Genomic DNA, 19,142 nt, shown 5'->3' with positions numbered 1-19,142 from the left:
AGGGAGACTTAGCAAAAAAAATGGCTGTTGAAACCGCTAAAGGTTGTTGAGCCCGGTATGCCTGTTGCTCAGCAAGACAGCTTTCAAATGAGCCGTGTCCCGTTTTACGACCCGTTTTTGCCACGGGGAAGCGAATCATTGCAGTTGTTAAAAGGGATCGTGTGGTTGTTAAGTGGAAACTGGTTTTCCATCCTTGGCTTGGCTTGTTGGAAGCTCGAAAGACGTTACTTAGGACCCATCTTCAAAGTTACAACTGCCACCCCACCCGTCCCTAAGATCGCGTGATTCCAACTCCCAGAATTCTTCAGCCGGCTGCGCTCGGCTGGGGAATTCTGGGAGTTGAAGTCCACAAGTCTTCAAGCAGTCTAGGTCGAGAACCTGATGTGTGCTATTTATAAAACATTGTAAATCGTATATAATGTATCAATCCGTCGATCAGAATAGAGCTGGAAGGCACCTTGGAGGTCTTCTAGTCCAACCTCCTGCTCAAGTGGGAGATCCTATACCAGTGGTGGCTAACCTCTTGGAGCTCCTGTGCCAAAAAGTGTGCGCGCGCTTGCATGTTTGCACTCACGTGAGAGCACTCAGAATGTAATGTGCGCCGCCCCCACGACCCCTACGCACATGCCTACAATCCCCACCTATCCACCACCCCTGACACCCCCTTACCTGCACTGTGCCTCACAGCTGATTTTGGGCTGGTTTGAGGCCTTTTCAGCCTCCCAGAAGCTTGAGGAAGGCTTCTGCAGGCTTTGCAGGTCGAAAACAAGTCCCGTTTCGTCACTTCCAGTATTTTTGGAAAAACAGGAAGTGATGAAACGGGGCTAGTTTTTAGCCTGCAGAAGCCTTCCTCAAGCCTCTGGGAGGCCGAAAAAGGCCTCAAACCCGCCAAAAATCAGCTGTGAGGTGTGCGCATGCGCAGTGAGGTAAGTTTGCCTGCAGCTCGCGTGTCAGCACAACTGGCTCTGCGTGCCACCTGTGGCACGTGTGCCATAGGTTCGCCATCACGGCACTAGTATATAAACAAATTCCCTTCCTTTCTAGCACTGATCATGTTACCTAGTCAGGTAATGAAATGTCTCTAGGAAAACAACAAAGCTTAGGCCCATCAGTTCAACGCTGAGCAACAAATTATCTAACCGCTAAATTATCTAGTCTGGAAAAAGGCCTCAAATGGGCTGAAAATCAGCTGGGAGGCACGCGCATGCGCAGTGAGGTAAGTTTGCCTGCAGCTCGTGTGTTGGCACAAATGGCTCTGCGTGCCACGCGTGCCATAGGTTCGCCATCACGGCCCCATACCATTGCAGACAAGGGGTTGTGCAGTCTCTTGTTAAAAACCTCCCGGGATGAAGCACCTATAACTTGGAATAGTATAATACATAATACAACTATGAATAGTATAATACAATACGTGCTCTGACTTGCCTTAAATTGCAAGATAGGCGGCAAATAAATTTGAGAATAATAATTGTGAATTTAACGGCAGCCCAACCAGCCCACTGAATGGAGAACATTTCTTTTACAAAAATGAAGAAGTTGGCTCTTCATTTTTTTTAAAAAAAAAATCCCCCGTACCAGGGAGGGAAAGCCAGAATGGCATTAATTATACCTATCTCACTTCCTCTGTAGGAGTTATTGGTAGGAGCCTGAGAAGAGCCCTGCATCACATCTGCAGCTGTATTTATACTGTATTTAGGAGTTTTAGTATCTGGTTTTCCCCTTTTTAACAAGCTGTCGTGGCTGACTTGTAAGGCACCGCTTCTTTGCAACCTGACAACAGAGGCAAGGGGAGAGGAAAATGGGATGGGGAAGGGGTAAAATATAAATTTTCTAAACAAATAAATATTGTAAGTCGCCTTGTGCAAGTAGGCAGCAATGTAAAATTTCTAAATAAAATGGTTGGAATGTGTAAGGAGCTGGGAGGGAGCTAAGGAAGGTATGTGAGCTGTTGGCAGCCTGAGAAAATCCCAACATTTCAAGGTCACCTGATGGGACGACCTTCTAGCGGCGCAGACTGTTCCCCCCCAAAACAATATGATTGAACTGTATTGGTAGACAATGGATACCGGGGTGGCTCAGGAAGGAAAATTGGGAGTTTAACTATAGTGGCAAATACTGTATCTGTAGCTCATATGTAGGATGAAGGCGAAGGTGAGTTCTTTGAGCTTGTGGGTCGGTTTTGTTGGAAGGAAAATCCAGGTCCACTTCCAAGTTGGGAGAAAGGAGCTAGAAATAAAATGGAGGCTGATTGGAAAGAAAGATTCTTGTTTATTGAAGAGCAGAACCACCCCTTGGATTTGGTTCTGGGGCAGCTGACCAATTAACTTGAGGAGTGCAAGGATTTTTATCCAGTTTGCAGTTTTTTTGTCATTTTGGGGCTGGCTTTGCACCCTTTTATTATTTGATCAGTTTTACTTGTTTCACAAAGGCTCCGGATGGGCCTTAATTATCAGCTTTCTGGACCTAACCCTGTCAGGCATGTGTAATTGATTTTATCCTGTTGTTTATTGCCTCTAATCTGCCTTTCTTAAGGGACAGGTATTGTTTCCAGTTTTCTCAATGAATGGGGTTAAGGTCAGGTCCTCTCCTTCACCTCATCTCCTGCAGGTGAAGGTGTTTTGTCTGGGAATAGGCACATTAAGAAAGTACTGTCTGCTTTCTGCCTCTTAAGAACATGTTTTTCTATTGGGAAAATTTAATATTCTGCCTCTTCTTTTATTTTTCCATAATACTTCTATTATGCTTTTTTTTACCTTTACATATCTCAATCACATCTTTAACAGTACTGTGGCATCATTGAATAAAATAGAATGGAATTTATTGGCCAAGTGTGATTGGACACACAAGGAATTTGTCTTGATGCGAATAGAATAGAATAGAATAGAATAGAATAGAATAGAATAGAATAGAATAGAATAGAATAGAATAGAATAGGATTCTTTATTGGCCAAGTATAATTGGGCACACAAGGAATTTGTCTTGGTGCAAATGCTCTCAGTGTACATAAAAGAAAAGATACATTCGTCAAGTGTCAGGAATCCTCAGGTACAACACTTACTGATAGTCGTAGGGTACAATAAGCAATCAAATCATGCTAGGAAACAGTCAATAAAACCGTAAGGATACAAGCGACAAAGTTACAGTCACACAGTCACAAGTGGGAGGGAGATGGGCGATAAGGAGTTATGAGAAGTTTAATAGTAATAGTAGTGCAGACTTTGTAAATAGTTGGACGGTGTTGAGGGAATTCTGGGAGTTGAAGTCCACAAATCTTAAAAGTGGCCAAGTTTGGAAAACCCGGCTCTAAAAGGATGCAAATGACCAGCTGTCTGCAAAGAATACAAACCCTTCCATTCCCCACCATTCAGTCAGAACTGAAGAAGCTTCTTGGAGGAGAAGCGAGACATCTTCAAAAGAAAAAGACTAAAGTCCAGTTGCCTCCTGAAAAAAGCATCTTTGAGACAACCGTGGCCTGGATGGCTGAGAGCCTCTATGCCAAGGGTCTTCAAACTTGGCAAGTTTAAGACTTGTGGACTTCCAGACTTCAATTCCTGAGCTAACATGACCGGAGGAGGAATTCTGGGAGATGAAGTCCACAAGTCTTAAAGCTGTCAAGTTTGAAGACCCTTGATCTATAGGCTTCCCACGGTTTCATTACCAGGCTAGATAACACCTTCAGTGGAGTTTAGGGCAGGGGTCCCCAACCACTGGTCCAGGGACCGGTACCGGTCCGTGGAACAATTTCTACCAGGCCGCCAGTTTGCTGGGTGCCGCCATCTTGTTTTGATGAAAAAGTGCTTCCGGTGAGCTTTTCCAGGTAGAAAGCGGCGTTTGGGTGCTGAAAGAATCCTCGCGCCTTAGTTTCATCGAGGGGGGGGCGACGGCTTCGAACAAAACTAAGGCGCGAGGATTCTTTCAGCACGCATGGCAAGGCGAGCCGTCGCGAAGCCCATCGACACAGGTACAAAGGAGGAGTTGAAGGTGGCAGGGAGAAGCGGGGGACGGCTGGCTGGCCGGTCGCTCTGCTCGCCTTGCCATGCGTGCTGATGCCGGTACCGGGCCGCGGATGATTTTGTGATGCCGGTACCGGGCCGTGGCCCAAAAAAGGTTGGGGACCACTGGTTTAGGGGATGTCAGTGTTGTTCTGTTTATAAGGGCTTCAGGTGTAGGTGTGTTAAGTGAGGGTCTTGTGATGGGGAGGCTTCGACGAACTCATGAGCCTGGCGAGTGGTAGATTGGCCAATGAGTTTAACTATGCTACCTTTCACGCCCAAAGAACTGGCTTTGCTTCTTCTATACCTATTTGGATCTATCAAGTAAAATTTATACACTCGGTGAAATAATTTCCCAGGAGCTGCTTCTGATGCATAGGCCAATGGGCCGGTTGACATGTACACTCGGTTAAAGTAACAATAGCACTTAGACATGTATACGGCTTTATAGTGTTTTTACAGCCCCCTCTAAGTGGTTTACAGAGCCAGCCTCTTGCCCCCAACAATCTGGGCCCTCATTTTACCCACCTCGGAGGGACGGAAGGCTGAATCAACCTTGAGCTAGTATGGATGGATGCATAAGAAAGGGGAGGGGGGAGGGAGGGAGGGAGGGAAGGAAGGAAGGAAGGAAGGAAGGAAGGAAGGAAGGAAGGAAGGAAGGAAGGAAAGAAGGAAGGAAGGAAGGAAGGAAGGAAGGAAGGAAGGAAGGAAGGAAGGAACAATAGCAATAGCACTTAGACTTATATCCTGCTTCCCAGCGCTTTCCAGCCCTCTCTAAGCAGTTTACAGAGTCAGCCTCTTGCCCACAACAATCTGGGTCCTCATTTTACCCACCTCGGAAGGACGGAAGGCTGAGTCAACCTCGAAGCAGTCAGGATTGAACTGCTGGCAGTCAGCAGGAATAGCCTGCAATGCTGCAGTCTAACCACTATGCCATCCCATAAGGAAGGAAGAAAAGAAGGAATAGCAATAGCACTTAAGACTTATATGACCGCTTCAAAGTGCTTTACAAAGTCAGCCTCTTGCCCCCAACAATCTGGGTCCTCATTTTACCCACCTCGGAAGGACGGAAGGCTGAGTCAACCTTGAGCTGGTGAGATTTAAACTGCCAAATTGCAGGCAGCCGGCAGTCGGCAGAAGTAGCCTGCAGTACTGCACTCTGACCACTGCGCCACCGCGGCTCCTGGTGACCTCATTCCTGTCACAAAGGTGGTTTTTCAAAAGGCAACTGGAGTTGGTTTGTCCTTGAAGATGTTTCGATTCTCCTCCAAGGAGCTTCTTCACCTCTGGCTGAACTGACAGTCAGAACCGAAGAAGCTTCTTGGATGAGAAGCAAAACATCTTCAAGGAAAAATAAAGGCCCGTTGACTTTGGGGAAAAAAAACATCTTAGGGACAACCATGACCTTGAATGACTGAGAACGTCCGTAGACATTTAACCTCAATCCTGTTTTAATTGGCGGCGGAAAGTACACAAGGAACCGGGAAGGAAGGCAGAAGTAGGTTAGCGCGATATCCTGAACCTCAACGTAATCAGCCACCTTTGAAGTCAGTATATTATGCAAACCCAGAAAGCAGAATAACACCTGGAAGGGACCTTGAAGGTCATCTAGTCTAACCCCCTGCTCAAGCAGGAGACCCTATACCATTCTGGACAAACGGTTGTCCAGCCTTTTGTTAAAATGGAGCACCCACAACTTTTGAAGGCAAAGCCGATCTACTGGTTAATTGTTCTCACTTGTCAGGGAATTTCTCCTTAATTCTACAGCCAGGATGGTCTGATTGTGGTTCAGAGTTGTGCAAACCTACGAAACTGGGCTGAAGAACCCATGATTATGTTAACCAGGGTTTATTACAGAGGTCTCCAAATTTGGCAACTTTAAGACTTGTGGACTTCAACTCCCCGAATTCTCCAGCCAGCTGTGACTTTCTTTTTCTCTTACCAGCTATAGTGGAGAGATTGCAGAGGAAGGGATTACAAGAGAGCAAGCTATGATGAGTGGGGAATTCTGGGAAATAGAGACAGATAGATAAAGACAGGTAGATAAGAGAATGAGAGATGGGGCTTGTGGGTAGTAGGTAGATGAGATGGAGGGAGGGAGGGAGAGTTATACAGATAGATGGATGTGTGTGTGGATAAATAGGTAGATGAACTAAAGATAGGTAGATAAAATGGGTAGATAGATAGTAAAGTAGAGTAGAATAGAAAACAGAATAGAACAGATATTATAGAATAGAATAGATATTGGAGAATAGAGTAGAGTAGAGTAGAGTAGAGTAGAGTAGAGTAGAGTAGAGTAGAGTAGAATAGAATAGAATAGAATAGAATAGAATAGAATAGAATAGAATAGAATTCTTTATTAGCCAAGTGTGATTGGACACACAAGGAATTTGTGCATATGCTATAGGTAGGTAGGTAGGTAGATATGTGTGGGTAGTATGCAGATGAGATAGACAAGACAGACAGAGATGGGTGTATGGGGGGTAGTAGGTAGATGAGATAGAGACAGATAGTTAGGAGGAGAGTTTGAGATAGGTAGAAGTGTGTGTGGGTAGATAGGTAGATGAGATAGAGATAGATAAAGATAGGTAGATTAGATAGATGAGAGAGAGAACAGGGGGAGGTGAGATATAAACAGATAGATCGACGATTGATAATGATACATAGATAAGATGGATGATACTGTACATAGAGTTATGGGAGATGATGGATTAAATTACTACTGCTACTAAATTTAAACATCTTAACACAACAGTTTGTGATGTGTTAAGATATGTGTTAAGGGGGTTTCTTTGCACAACAGGGGACATATGCAGGTAGTCACATGATCAAAATTTCACCGCCAAATATTATGATGGGTCGTATTTATGACGGTGGCCATGTCCCAGGTCACGTGATCTCCTTTTACGACCCCTCTTGACAAAGTCAAGCGGAAAGCCGGTTTCACTTAACAACCGTGCTACTAATTTAACAATTGCATTGATTCACTTAACAGCTTCAGCAAGAAAGGTTGCAAAACTGGGGCAAAACGTTAAGCGTCTTGCTACCTTTGGGTGTGTAGCGGTGTTAGAGGTTGAGTTGTTCCTATGCTCACCTAACGGGGCTTCCCTCCTTCTGCTCCATGTTCAAAAATCATGCTTTCTTCCTCCTGTGATCCCACCCAGCCCAGGAACCGGACTGTCCGCAGACAGGGGTGATATAGGTAGTCCTCGGTTCACGACCACAATTGAGCCCCAAACTTTATGTCGCTGAGACAGTTATGGGGTTTTTCCTCGATTTTAACCACTTTTCCTGACACCGTTGTTAAGTGAGTAACACAGTTATTGAGTGAATCTGGCTTCCCCAGTGGGTTTGCTGGTAAGAAGGTCGTAAAAGGGGATCATATGACCCCAGGATACGGTGACAGTCATACATAGGAGACAGTCGTCACGCATCTACATTTGGATCACATGATCCCTGAGATGCTGCTGCAATGGTCATGTTAAAAAAAAAAAACACCACCTGTTTGTCATTTTTTTTCAGGGCCGTTGTAACTTCGAATGGTCACTAAACAGAGTGTATGTTAGTCCTTCTTTTCCACACCCCCCGTGCTGTAGACTACGATTCCCAGAAGGCTCGCGGCCCGCCTTGGAACAAACAGGAAGCGCCTCGCCGTTCCGCGCAGGCGCCGTTCCGCGCGGGAGGCCGCCTTCCGCCCTTCTCCGCCCACGCCGGCCCGCCCGCTTCGGCGCAGGCGCAGAGCGGGGTGGGGGGCGGGCAAATGGCGGCGGCCGCGGCGGCGGCGGCGGCGGGTGAGGGCGGCTGCTCCGGTGGCGGCGGCGGCGGCTGCTCCGCGACGCTCATGCCGGCGGCGGTCGCGGCGGCGAGCGGGAGCCTGGCGGCGGGGGGCTGCGGCGCGGCGGGGCCGTCGTCGTGGACGCGCTCGCTGGAGCGGGCGCTGGAGGAAGCGGCGGCCAGCGGTTCCCTCAGCCTCAGCGGCAGGAAGCTGAGGGACTATCCGCGGGGCAGCGCGGCCGGCCACGACCTGAGCGACACCACCCAGGCCGGTGAGCGGAGGAAGGCGGGCGGGCGGGAAATCGGGACGGAGAAGTCCGCACCGCGAGCCCCATGAGGCGCGGACTACGCGGCCCATGCTCCCGAGCCCCGCGCGGGGTGGCGGCGAGGCGAACCCCGGCGACGAAAACGGTCCCGACGCGGGTTGTTGTGAGGTAACCTCTGTTAAGGGTGGGGGTGATGAAGGAAGAGGGGGTCGTGTGAAACCCCCCGCCCCGGCAAAGATGGAGGGTGACGCGCGTCGTGGGAAGGCGGCCCGTGTCTGACCTGCATCTCGTCTCTTCTCTCCATTCCCCCCCCCCAGTGGGTGGCTTTTGGGGGAGGGTGTCGGACCCAAATTAGGAAGCCTTTGGGGGTCTTTGTGTTGTGGGGTGGGGGGAGACCCGGCCGTGGGGAGGGTTGTGCATAGTAGTCCTCGACTTACGACCACAGCCTGGGCGGCCCCCCCTCAAACATGCCCCTGAATGAGACGGCCGCTAAGCGAGGTTTTGCCCCGTTTTAGGATAATTTCCAACTGCCGCTGTTGTTAAGCGAATTGCTGCAGGCGTTAAATGTGAGACACGATTGTTAAGTCACAACATTCATTTTTCTCTTGCTGTGTGTGTGTGTGTGTGTGTGTGTGTGATATGATATGTGTATGTATATATATATATATATATATATATAAATAATATATATGTATGTATGTATATGTATATGTATGTATGTATGTATATATAGATGTGTGTGTGTGTGTGTGTGTATGGATCTGAAGTAGTCTGTGTAATTTCTCTGCCTCTCATAATATAGTATGATAGAATATAATAGAATGCATATTTTTTGCATTTATGTTTTTGTCATGTTTATGTTGTGTATATTGGAGGTGGAGATCCTTTGAGAGCAGGACGCAACTCAACGGAATTTAACGTATTCCGATTGGTGTGCATTCAAAGTGAACAGTTTGCCCTTGGAAGTTGTGGGAGCTTCATCCCTGGAGGCTTTCAAGAAGAGACTGGACTGCCATCTGTCAGAAATGGTGTAGGGTCTCCTGCTTGGGCAGGGGGTCGGACTAGATGACCTCCAAGGTCCCTTCCAACTCTTTCATTCTATATTCAATGGAACAGAAGTTGCCTTCGGATTTTGTGGGGGCTTCATCCCTGGAGGCTTTCAAGAAGAGACTGGACTGCCATCTGTCAGAAATGGTGTAGGGTCTCCCGCTTGGGCAGGGGGGTTGGACTAGATGACCTCCAAGGTCCCTTCCAACTCTGATTATCTGTTATTTGTTTTCTGACAAAGTTTAATTCTAAGTCTTAAGTCTAAGTGAATCTGGTTCCCTCCCTGGATTTTGCTTGTCAAGGCCGCGAAAGGGGATCTTGTGACCCCCTGGGACACTGCGACCGTCATAAATCTGAACCAGTTGCCCAGTGTTCTGAATTTGGATCACGTGACCACGGGGATGCTGTATGGTCGCAAGTGTGCAAAATGGCCATAAGTCACTTTTTTTCCAGTGCTGCTGTTGTAACGGTCACTAAATGAATTGTAAGCCGAGGACTACCTGTATTTTGTGTCTTTGTGGGTTTCTCTGTACCCCACACTCCGCAGAGGAACCCCGCCATCAAAGGACTAAATGATGGTTTAGCCATGGGCAGAGTAACGTGGGAATCTGGTTTCCCTGCCTTATGGAAGGACTGGATCCCGTGGCTTTACTTCTGAGTTTGTGTCAGAAGCATCACAATTAAAATAAGGCATACTATAAAACAAAATTGATAATACAAGATTAAAATATGTACAAATTAAACAAATATTGACCAGAAACAAGTAATATTGACTGATTAACTTAATTTACATTAAGTGATTAATTTACTTCTGAGTAAATGGACCCCTGTGGGCAGAAGGCCTTGTGGCTGCGTCCTTCAAAGCTTTCGCCAGCCACCATTTTCCCCCAAACTGGGTTGCTTGGATATCTGAGTAAACGTGTGTACAGGTAGTCTTTGATTTACAACCATTCATTTAACGACTGTTCCAAGTCAGAATGGCACTGGGAAAAAAAAGTGATTTATGACCGTTTTGCACACTGATGACTATTGGAGCATCCCCATCCACGTGATCAAAATTCAGACACTTGGCAATTGGCTTGTATTTATGACGATTACAATGTCTGGCAGTCATGCGATCCCCCCTTTGCGACCTTCTGACAAGCGAGATCAGGGGGAAGCCAGATTCACTGAACAACTGTGTTACTAGCAACTGTAGTGATTCACTTAACAGCTGTGGCGAGGAAGCCGTAAAATGTGAGAAAACTCACTTAACACCTGTCCTGTTTAGCGATGGAAATTTTGGGCTGAACTGTTGTCTTAAGTCGAGGACTACCTGTATAAGAAAGCTAGAAGAAAGAGAGTAGAATCAAATCATTCTAAGCCAAAAAAAATGAAGGAAATATAAAAGAAGTAGCAAAATGCTTCTGCGTAGCTGAGAGATGCAGAAAAAAGGAGCAACTGACATTTGACAACTGTCTTGCTTAGCCACAGAAATATTGCGCTCAAATGGGGCCACAAATCGAGGACCAGCTGTATTCAGGAACCTGGGGTCTGGGCTCCGAGTTCAGGGTAGCATTTCTGCTTGGAGGGCAGAAGGAGCAGCCACAGGAGAGAGGCTGTCCTCAAATGACAGGCAGGAGTTTGTTGATGCAGCTTTTGCATATTTACACGCCTGTGCTGAAGAGGAGCTGCGTCCGCAGGTATTTTGTGCCGAAGGAAAAACAGAAAACGAAAAAAGCCAAGCGTCTTGCAGCACGGAGTTCAGAAGGGCCAGGGGAGGCTTTGATGGTTTTGTAAAATAATAAGGCTGCAAAAGTCTGTGCAGCCCAGTTGGGGTCGGCAGGCGTCCCCCAGGGACCATCCCTCTGGCACCGATGATGAGGGTTGTTTTTTTTTGTTTTTGTTTTAATGTAATCGAAATCACTGGGCTTGACCACACATGTAAACAGCAAGGGAAGCAAAGGAAGAATCAGTGGGCCAGCTGGCTGGAGGAACCTTGAAGTCTAAAAGTTGACCAAAGGGAAAAGGGCGTGGAGAGAAATCGAGATACAACCAAACCCAGATAGGACGCTGAGCAGATGCAGTTAGTCATAATTGCTAAGGACTAGCTTGATCTAGTGGTTAAGGCACCAAGCTAGAAACTAGCAGGCAGGGAGTTCAAATCCAGCCTTAAGTGGGAAAGCCGGCCAGGTGACTTTGGGCCAATTATCAGAAGATGGTGAGTTCTAACTCTGCCTTAGGCGGGAAAGCCAGCTAGGTAACTTTGGAACAATCGACAGTCGACTGAGTTCTAGTCCCGCTTTGGACTTGAAAGCTGGCTGGAGGACTTTAGGCCAATCACCAGGAGACGGGGAGTTCAAGTCCCATCTTAGGCAGGAAAACTGGCTGGGTGACCTTGGGCCGGTCACTCTCTCAGCCAAACCCACCTCACAGGGGTGTTGTTGTGGAAAAAAATAAGAGGAAGGTGGGTTGTTAGGTAAGTTAACTGCCTGGAGTTGTAATAATAAATGTGAAATACAAATAAAAGCTAAGGGTTTGATTGATTGGCTGGGCTGTTAAAAGATTTCCAAGCTTTTTTTACTTTGCCGATTGCAATGATGCCCGTATCTCAAGTCATTAAAATGATGCGTGCTGTGAATGAGTACCATATGTGCTATTTTAAAGATGAAGAGCAAAATCTTTTTCTAATTTTGTAACTGCAGAAACCAGGAGGGAATTCAGCTTACTAGCTTTATGCCAGCCTTGGCCTCCTCCTCCTCCTCCTCCTCCTCCCTGGTTTCGGGATTAGAAGGCAAGCTGGAGGGTTGGAAAGATGTTTCCCCTTCCTCTTTTGCGCCTTGGAGAGGCAGGAAGTAGCAAAGCGTGGAAGGAAGTCCCGTTCTGCTGCTTGATTATAGTCTCTGGGCTTCAAACGTCAGCTAAAGCAGGGGTGGGCAACTGTGGGCCCCTTTACGACCTGTGGACTTCAACTCCCAGAATTCCTGGCTCTGTTGCCCACCCTGATCTAAAGCCTACGCATAGTCTGCCTTTCTTTCTTGGGGGCTGGCACTGCTAAAATGAAAATATTGGACACTACCAGCTAAGGAGATTATGAGCCTTTTTCCTGAGCATTATATTCAGAAAAAAATGTATGTTTGAAGATGGAGACATAATTGCTGATAAAAATTGCAGACTCCTAATAGCCCTTCAATTAAAGTGGAATACATATTCATACACACACACACACATACACACACACATAATCAAATGCACTTCAAATATAATGGTAGAACTAAATAGAATCTTTTATGTACTGAAAGAAAATAAAGTTCTATCAGGCAAACGGTGAAGGGCTTGAATATTCTTACCATTGGCGTATTCTGTTCTGTGGTTTGACTGTGTCAGCACAGGAAGTCCTTGACTTATAGCCATTCATTTCGTGACTCTTCAGAATTTCAGTGGCACTGAAAAAAGAGGCAACCATTTTTCACACTTGTGACCATCACATCATCCCTATAATCGTGTGATCAAAATTTGGACGCTTGGCAACTGGCTCGTGTTTATGACGGTTTCGGTGTCCCATGTTCAGTGGGTCATGTGATCCCCTTTTTGTGATCTGGCAAGCAAAGTCAACGGGGAAGCCAGATTCAGTTAACAGCCGTGCTACTAACTTAACAACTGCAGTGATTCCCTTAATAAAGGTGTCAAGAAAAGTTGTAAAATGGGACAGAATTCACTGTCTGGCTTAGCACCGGAAATTTTGGGCTCATTTATGGTTGTAAATCAAGGATTGTAAGTCTCAATGTCATAATATGTTTACAAAGTAGAGCTGAAATAATGCAGATGACTGAATATTAATAGGTGTGTCCAAACTACAACAAATTATCCAAATAGACTGTACTGGTTGAGCAGAAGAAATATAGGCTGTTTTGCATCAAAAGAGGAAGGAATATAATGTTAGAAATCATTAGCATGAAGCATTGTCAGATAGATGCCATTTTGTATACGGCTACAGATCTTTGAAATGTGTAAAAATAATGAGCAGGGAAACTTTTATGGCCTTAAAGCATCAGTAAGAAAAATATCCAGTGATGAGTCTCCAGATGTGATATAGGGAGGCTGATGTTTGCTTAGAGATTTGCAGACTGACTTCCTTTATATTATTAGCCAGAGGTGGTGAATGTTGGTGAGGGCAGGATAAGCAAAAGTGTGTGAGGTGGGTGGGTGTTACATTTAAAAAAAAAGATATTTTAGACCAAATTATTCAGTTCAGTGAATGAAAAATTACTGTTTGGGAGATTGCTTGAAAGTTTTCGCTATGTTTTTTTTTAAATAAACCAGAATACTATGGACGATGTGTAGCAAACACTTTAAGAATCCTGTTTCTAAGCAATTGCAACTCACATGCCTTGACCAAACCGACATTAGCGGCTCTCCAGAAGTGCTTGCTGCATATTATGAATTTTTGAAGATAATGCTGAGAGTGATCGTCTCCTTTAGCAGAGGGGCACTGAAGCTTGGAGAGGAAGGTTGACTGGGGACTTTCCATTTCATCAAGCATGCTCAGAGCACCCATAACAGTTTCTGAATGCGTGGACAGTGCACACACCAGACCTGGGAAAGCAAATGAAATTACAACATGGAGCATTTTATTTGAATGTAAATTTGCCGGAGCCTACAATAAATTTAGGATAGAAAGGCAGATTGCAGTCTTTATTCCGGGTTGGTAATATTGTGACGTGTCCTTGGTTTAAACTTCATTCATGTATGCTTTCTCTCTCTTCAGAATTGATGGTGGTATCTAATTTTTAAGCCTCTGGTGATTTGGGCAGAATCTGGTGCACTTTCGTTTCCATCTTAAAATTCCATTTAATGTAATTCATGGGGCGTCATATGCAATGGGATTGGGTGTGCTGGAGGAATTTTATCCCCTTCTCCTTTATCCTTTGCAGAATTTAGGGCAAAACATTAATCAGAATAAGTTGTATTTACATGGAGGACAGAGGTATACAATCAAGGCTTACAAGAAGAGACGGCTGGCTGTTTGAGTGATAGTTTTATATCTGAATATATAAACACACACGTCAGTTCAGAATAAAAATGCTGGCAATGTCTTGAAATGTGTGGTCATTTTGAGAAATATTTCTCCCCAGAACAAAATAGTAAATAGTACACCACAGGGTTGCGTGTTGAGTCCCTTACTCTATACTTAACAGGTAACAGATAATCAGAGCTGGAAGGGACTTTGTAGGTCATTTAGTCCAACCCCCTGCCCAAGCGGGAGACCCTACACCATTTCTGACAAATGGCAGTCCAAAACTCTTTAGGTGCATGACTGCATTCCCACTCACGCTAGTATATACTATTGCTTAATTTGCAGATGATACAACAGTAGAATGCAAAGGTTGTGTGTTTATGTTTTATTTGTATAGTTATAATGTACACTGAAGATGGCATTTAATTTCGTTATAAGAGGTGCAATGACAAGTAACTAAGCTAAATAACGTAAAACTAAATTAGATTTGTTTTCGAAAAGGGGCATAAAATACAATGAATTGGTATTTTATATCACAGTACCCCTCGCCCCTGTCTACTTCATCTCCTATTTGGACAAAGTAATGAGATGAATTAAATCTGAAATAAAGCCTAAGTAAGTAAGTAAGTAAATAAATGACATTCAGCTAAAACGTCTTAATATTTTTGCATGCCTAAAATTAGGCATCGTTCCCATACCTCTTATACATACCTCCCGTGTATGTATTAACAGAATAACAGAATTGGAAGGGACCCTGGAGGTCTTCTAGTCCAACCCTCTGTTCAGGCAGAAAGCCTTATACTGGTTCAGACCAAGGTTTGACATGGAGTTGGAGCCATTGTGTGTTTGTGTTGTTTTCCTGTTGATAATGGGCCATTCAGTTCTTTTCAACTCCTAGGGACCACATAGATTTTCTCATCTTGTTTTGAATTATAGTCTTTTATGCAGATAAAAGCTGTGATTTTTCTGGGTGCATTGTAGCGGATACAGAAACTGAGGAAATGCACAATAATAGAGATTAGTAGGATGAATGAAATGCTGAAAAAAAGCCAAGGTAGGAGCCCTCTTTCAAATGCATTAATTCGTTTCATAGTGCTGAAAATATTTGGGTGTGGGTGGGCATAATGGACGGAAGCTTACTAAAAGTTGACAGTGACTACAATTAATCAGCTTGCCTCCAGAAGTTGTTTTTAAGAAGAGGCTGCGCAGCCATTTTTTTCTGAAATGGTATAGGGTCTCCTATATACCATTTCAGCAGGAGGGTCGCTTCCAACTTTGTTACTCTATCTTCTAGCCAGCAAAAATAAAGTTGTACATCGTCGCTTCTGCTAAGTCAGAATTGCTTTCAGACCTCAGAAGTTTGTGAAGTTTGTCCCATAAGACACAATTCCCAGTGTATGTAAGAAAAAAAGTGTGGATTAAATGAAACCCGTGTCTTTCTTGGAGGATGATCGGTAAGCGGAGTACGGCAATTGTGTTTAATAAAAGATTAATAATACATTTGTAAGCAGGATATATATGGTAGGCTGGCATTGTGTATCTATTTCTCATCAACAGGCAGTTAGTCACATTTATTCTTCCTCAACCGTTTGTTCTATGCTCTTGTTAAGGGGCAGGAAGGATGGGGGCCAAAAGTATGCAAATTCACAAGGAAAACAAGACCCCATTTAGAAAGATGCACTTGGTCCTAAATCTAAACATATCTGTTTTCCTGGGACTTGAAGAGCCCTAAAATGCTATGTATCTGTGTGCATTACGACCCGAGTAGCTATAAAATAAACTGAAGTCACATTCCTTCACCGCGTGGTTACCACTGGTAACCACAACTGTTTGGATGCATAAATAAAACCATCTTTCACCGTAGAAGTCATAACAACACTGCAGGAGGTTAATAGATCTTGCAGTTAAATTGTGGATTTCTCCTTTATTTTCAGCTTCAGTTTTAGACCTGTCTCCGTTCTCTGTTCTGAAATAGAAACAGGTTGAATTGGGTTTTGGAGGAGGTGAATTCGGACCTCATTAAAACTCTTCCTTTTTTTTTTGACATGCCCATTCTCTACCCCTATTAATCGGTGTACCTTCATCCCATAAAATGTTCCACCATCTAAAGCTCTTTTCTAAAATTCAGAATAAAGCTGCCTGGGTGAGCATATGTAATTTTATTTGCTGTGTTTGTTTAGAAGTAGAGCCTGTGTAGGCATCCGTTGTCGATTACATTTATAATCGATCTTACAGTCAGACAAATCTGCATATTACAGGAGTCAGAAGTCTCCGGAATTCTGGCATGATAGGATGGTCAGTTTTATATTTTTCGCGTGTTGAATTTACTATAATTCCCTCCCTATGCGTTGGGCTGCCTTGAATGTGGTGCCTCTTTATTCCACCCAGCCATCTTTGGTAAATTTCAGTGGACCCCAAATAAGTGACCTGTTGTGCTTTTTACCTTTTCAGATTTATTTTTTTAACTCGATGGTCATTATGGGTTCTGTATATTTTAGTTTTTGTTTTGGTTATTTGTGCCTCGCCATCTTGTCAGCCATCTAGAACTGCTATGGCAAAATGGACAACCTTATGCCAAAAAAATACATACGGGTAGCCATTTGTTTGGCGACCTTTCAAAGTTACAGCGGCACTGAAAGAAGTGACTTATCCCTGTTTTTCATACTTCAGACTGTTGCAGCATCCCCACGATCCAAATTTGGATGCTTGGCAACTGTTTCATTGGCATTGCAGTGTCCTGGGGTCAACGTGATCCGCTTTTGCGACCTCCTGACAAGCAAAATCAAAAGGGAAGCCGGATTCACTTAACCGCCATATTACTAACCTAATTTCAATGATTCACTTATCAGCAATGGCAAGAAAAGTCATAAAATGGGGCAAAACTCACTTAACAAACGTTTCACTTAGCAACATTAATTAAGTCTAGGGCTACCTGTACAAGACTCCAATCAACTAATGAAGCTAAACTGGCATTAGATAAATGTCAATGGAATTCATGGGTGGGGAGGGTAGGACTTTGGTCTCTTGAGGCAACGCAGCGACTCCAAACTAATGACACATTTAACCCCACCTTCCAACTCAGCCTGCTCGTCTCCTGCAAGAAGTTATCTTTCGCAGGTAAATGTTGCCTACCCATTGTGGGTCATCTCTGTCCACTAATGGTTCCTTCCTGTCTCAGGAATATGATGGAATACAGGATGACTCCTATTCTCCTGGCCTTCAGAGAGAACTACGACCTTCGTGGTTTCTTCTATTAGATTTTGTATTAATTTAATGTTATTTATTTTATTAGGCTGCTGTGATGCTCCAGACATCCAGTAACTGCTCATCTTACAGTCCTCCCGCATGTAAACAAGATTAAAACAGTAGCAGTAGCCAACACTAACAAATCACATAATGAAATGTTGTGTAAAAACGCATTTTAGACCTATACACCGCCTACAGTCCCTTGGGATTCAAGTGGACAAAGCATTGTATCAATAAACAAATATATTGGAAGGATGCCTACTTGGCCCAAGTTCTCTCTTAGGCATTCCACAAGGGTTAATCTTTTGTTTTCCCTTCTGGGTAATTAAAAGGTAAATGTCTCTTCCCTATTTTTCTAGCTTACAAAATCATTTTTTAAATAGTCTAAGGCTCCTGAACTACGTGCCACAGTTTTATTGCTCACAAGCCCCTGTCCATGATAATTTGCAAGAATTAGTTGCCTGGTTGATGTAGGGAACAGCACTGTGGTACATATAGGTAGTTCTTGACTTATGACCCAAAGTGAGCCCAACATTTCTGTTGCTGAGTGAGGCTATTAAGTGAGTTTTGCCCCATTTTAAGACCTTTCTTTTTCCACCGTTGTTAAGTCAATCAGTGCAGTTAGTAACATGGTTGTGAGGTGACTATCTGGCTTTCCCATTGACTTTGGTTGTCAGAAGGCCGCAAAAGGGGATCACTTGACCCCAGATAGTATCAGGCGTCATACATACGAGCCAGTTGCCAAGTATGCAGATTTTGATCACGTGGCCATGAGACAAACAGTCATAAGTCACTTTTTTCAGTGCTGTTGTAATTTCGAACGGTCACTAAACAAATGATTGTAAGTCGAGGACTATCTGTAATGTTGAAGTGCGCAATAAAGCAACTAAAAAGTCAGTTTCTCCCTGGAAAATGTGGAAAATCTTGGTCCTGCATGTATCTTTGCAGGGCCTTTTTTAATTTGCAACATTTACATCTAAAGCGGAAGAATGGTGAATAGCAGACTTGCTGCCAGATAAGATTCATTTCAAGATAATTTTTACCCTTCTCAGGAGTGGTAAACATTGTCTTCATACCAGTAACTTTAGCTCAGAATTTGTACTACTTGCGGGACTGCTATATCAATAGGGAAGGTTACTTTTACATCTTGAAGGTTTAATACAGGGGTCTTCAAACTTGACGGCATTAAGACTTGTGGACTTCAACTCCCAGAATTCCATCTCCAGTCATGTTAGCTCAGGAATTCTGGGAGTTGAAGTCCACAAGTTTTAAGCTTGCCAAGTTTGAAGGCCCTTTGTTTAATATATACATCCATTCATCCATCTATCTATCTAATCCAAGGGTCTTCAAACTTGGCAGCTTTAAGACTTGTGGACTTCAACTCCCAGAATTCCTGAGCTAACATGACTGGAGCAGGAATTCTGGGAGTTGAAGTCCACAAGTCTTAAAGCTGTCAAGTTTGAAGACCCCTGATCCATCTGTCTAATCCAGGGGTCCCCAAACTTGGCAACTTTAAGACTTCGGGGAGTTGAAGTCCACAAGTCTTAAAGTTGCCAAGTTTGGAGACCACTGGTCTAATCTATCTATGGATATAATACATTAAAATATTGACATGATTGACAGTTTGAATAAAAGACTTTGTTCAATTTCAGGTAGCTAAATAAATGCAATAAAATAAACATTTAAATAAATGCAAATTTATGGTTTCACATCTATGGTTTCACATTTAAAATGCAGAAATATTTGCCATTGTCCAAGATAAGGCAAAGTAACTTGGTCACTCAGGTGAGATGGGCGGCGTAGAACTGTGGTAAATGAAGT

General features: G+C 44.1%; 1 protein-coding gene across 10 annotated transcripts in view; it reads left to right on the top strand.

Moving 5' to 3' along the window:
• Positions 1–7,731: 7,731 nt before the first annotated feature.
• Positions 7,732–19,142, top strand: part of LRCH3 (leucine rich repeats and calponin homology domain containing 3) — a 115,587-nt gene continuing 104,176 nt past the window's right edge. For 6 of the 10 annotated variants that reach the window (XM_087933700.1, XM_087933698.1, XM_087933696.1 and 3 more), the window contains exon 1: positions 7,745–8,038. In XM_087933700.1, the coding sequence (XP_087789826.1) occupies positions 7,753–8,038 (286 nt within the window). In that variant the 5' untranslated portion in view covers positions 7,745–7,752. Of the gene's footprint in view, positions 8,039–19,142 lie in introns of all 10 variants that reach the window. The other 4 variants (XM_087933704.1, XM_087933703.1, XM_087933699.1 and 1 more) reach the window with 2 other exon arrangements.

The sequence above is a fragment of the Pseudonaja textilis genome, chromosome 4, assembly GCF_049901715.1.
Source record: "Pseudonaja textilis isolate UNSWEBS1 chromosome 4, rPseTex1.2, whole genome shotgun sequence".
NCBI lineage: Eukaryota > Metazoa > Chordata > Lepidosauria > Squamata > Elapidae > Pseudonaja > Pseudonaja textilis.
Note: the sequence above shows the minus strand (reverse complement) of the source record. Positions and strands in the feature narration are given on the sequence as shown.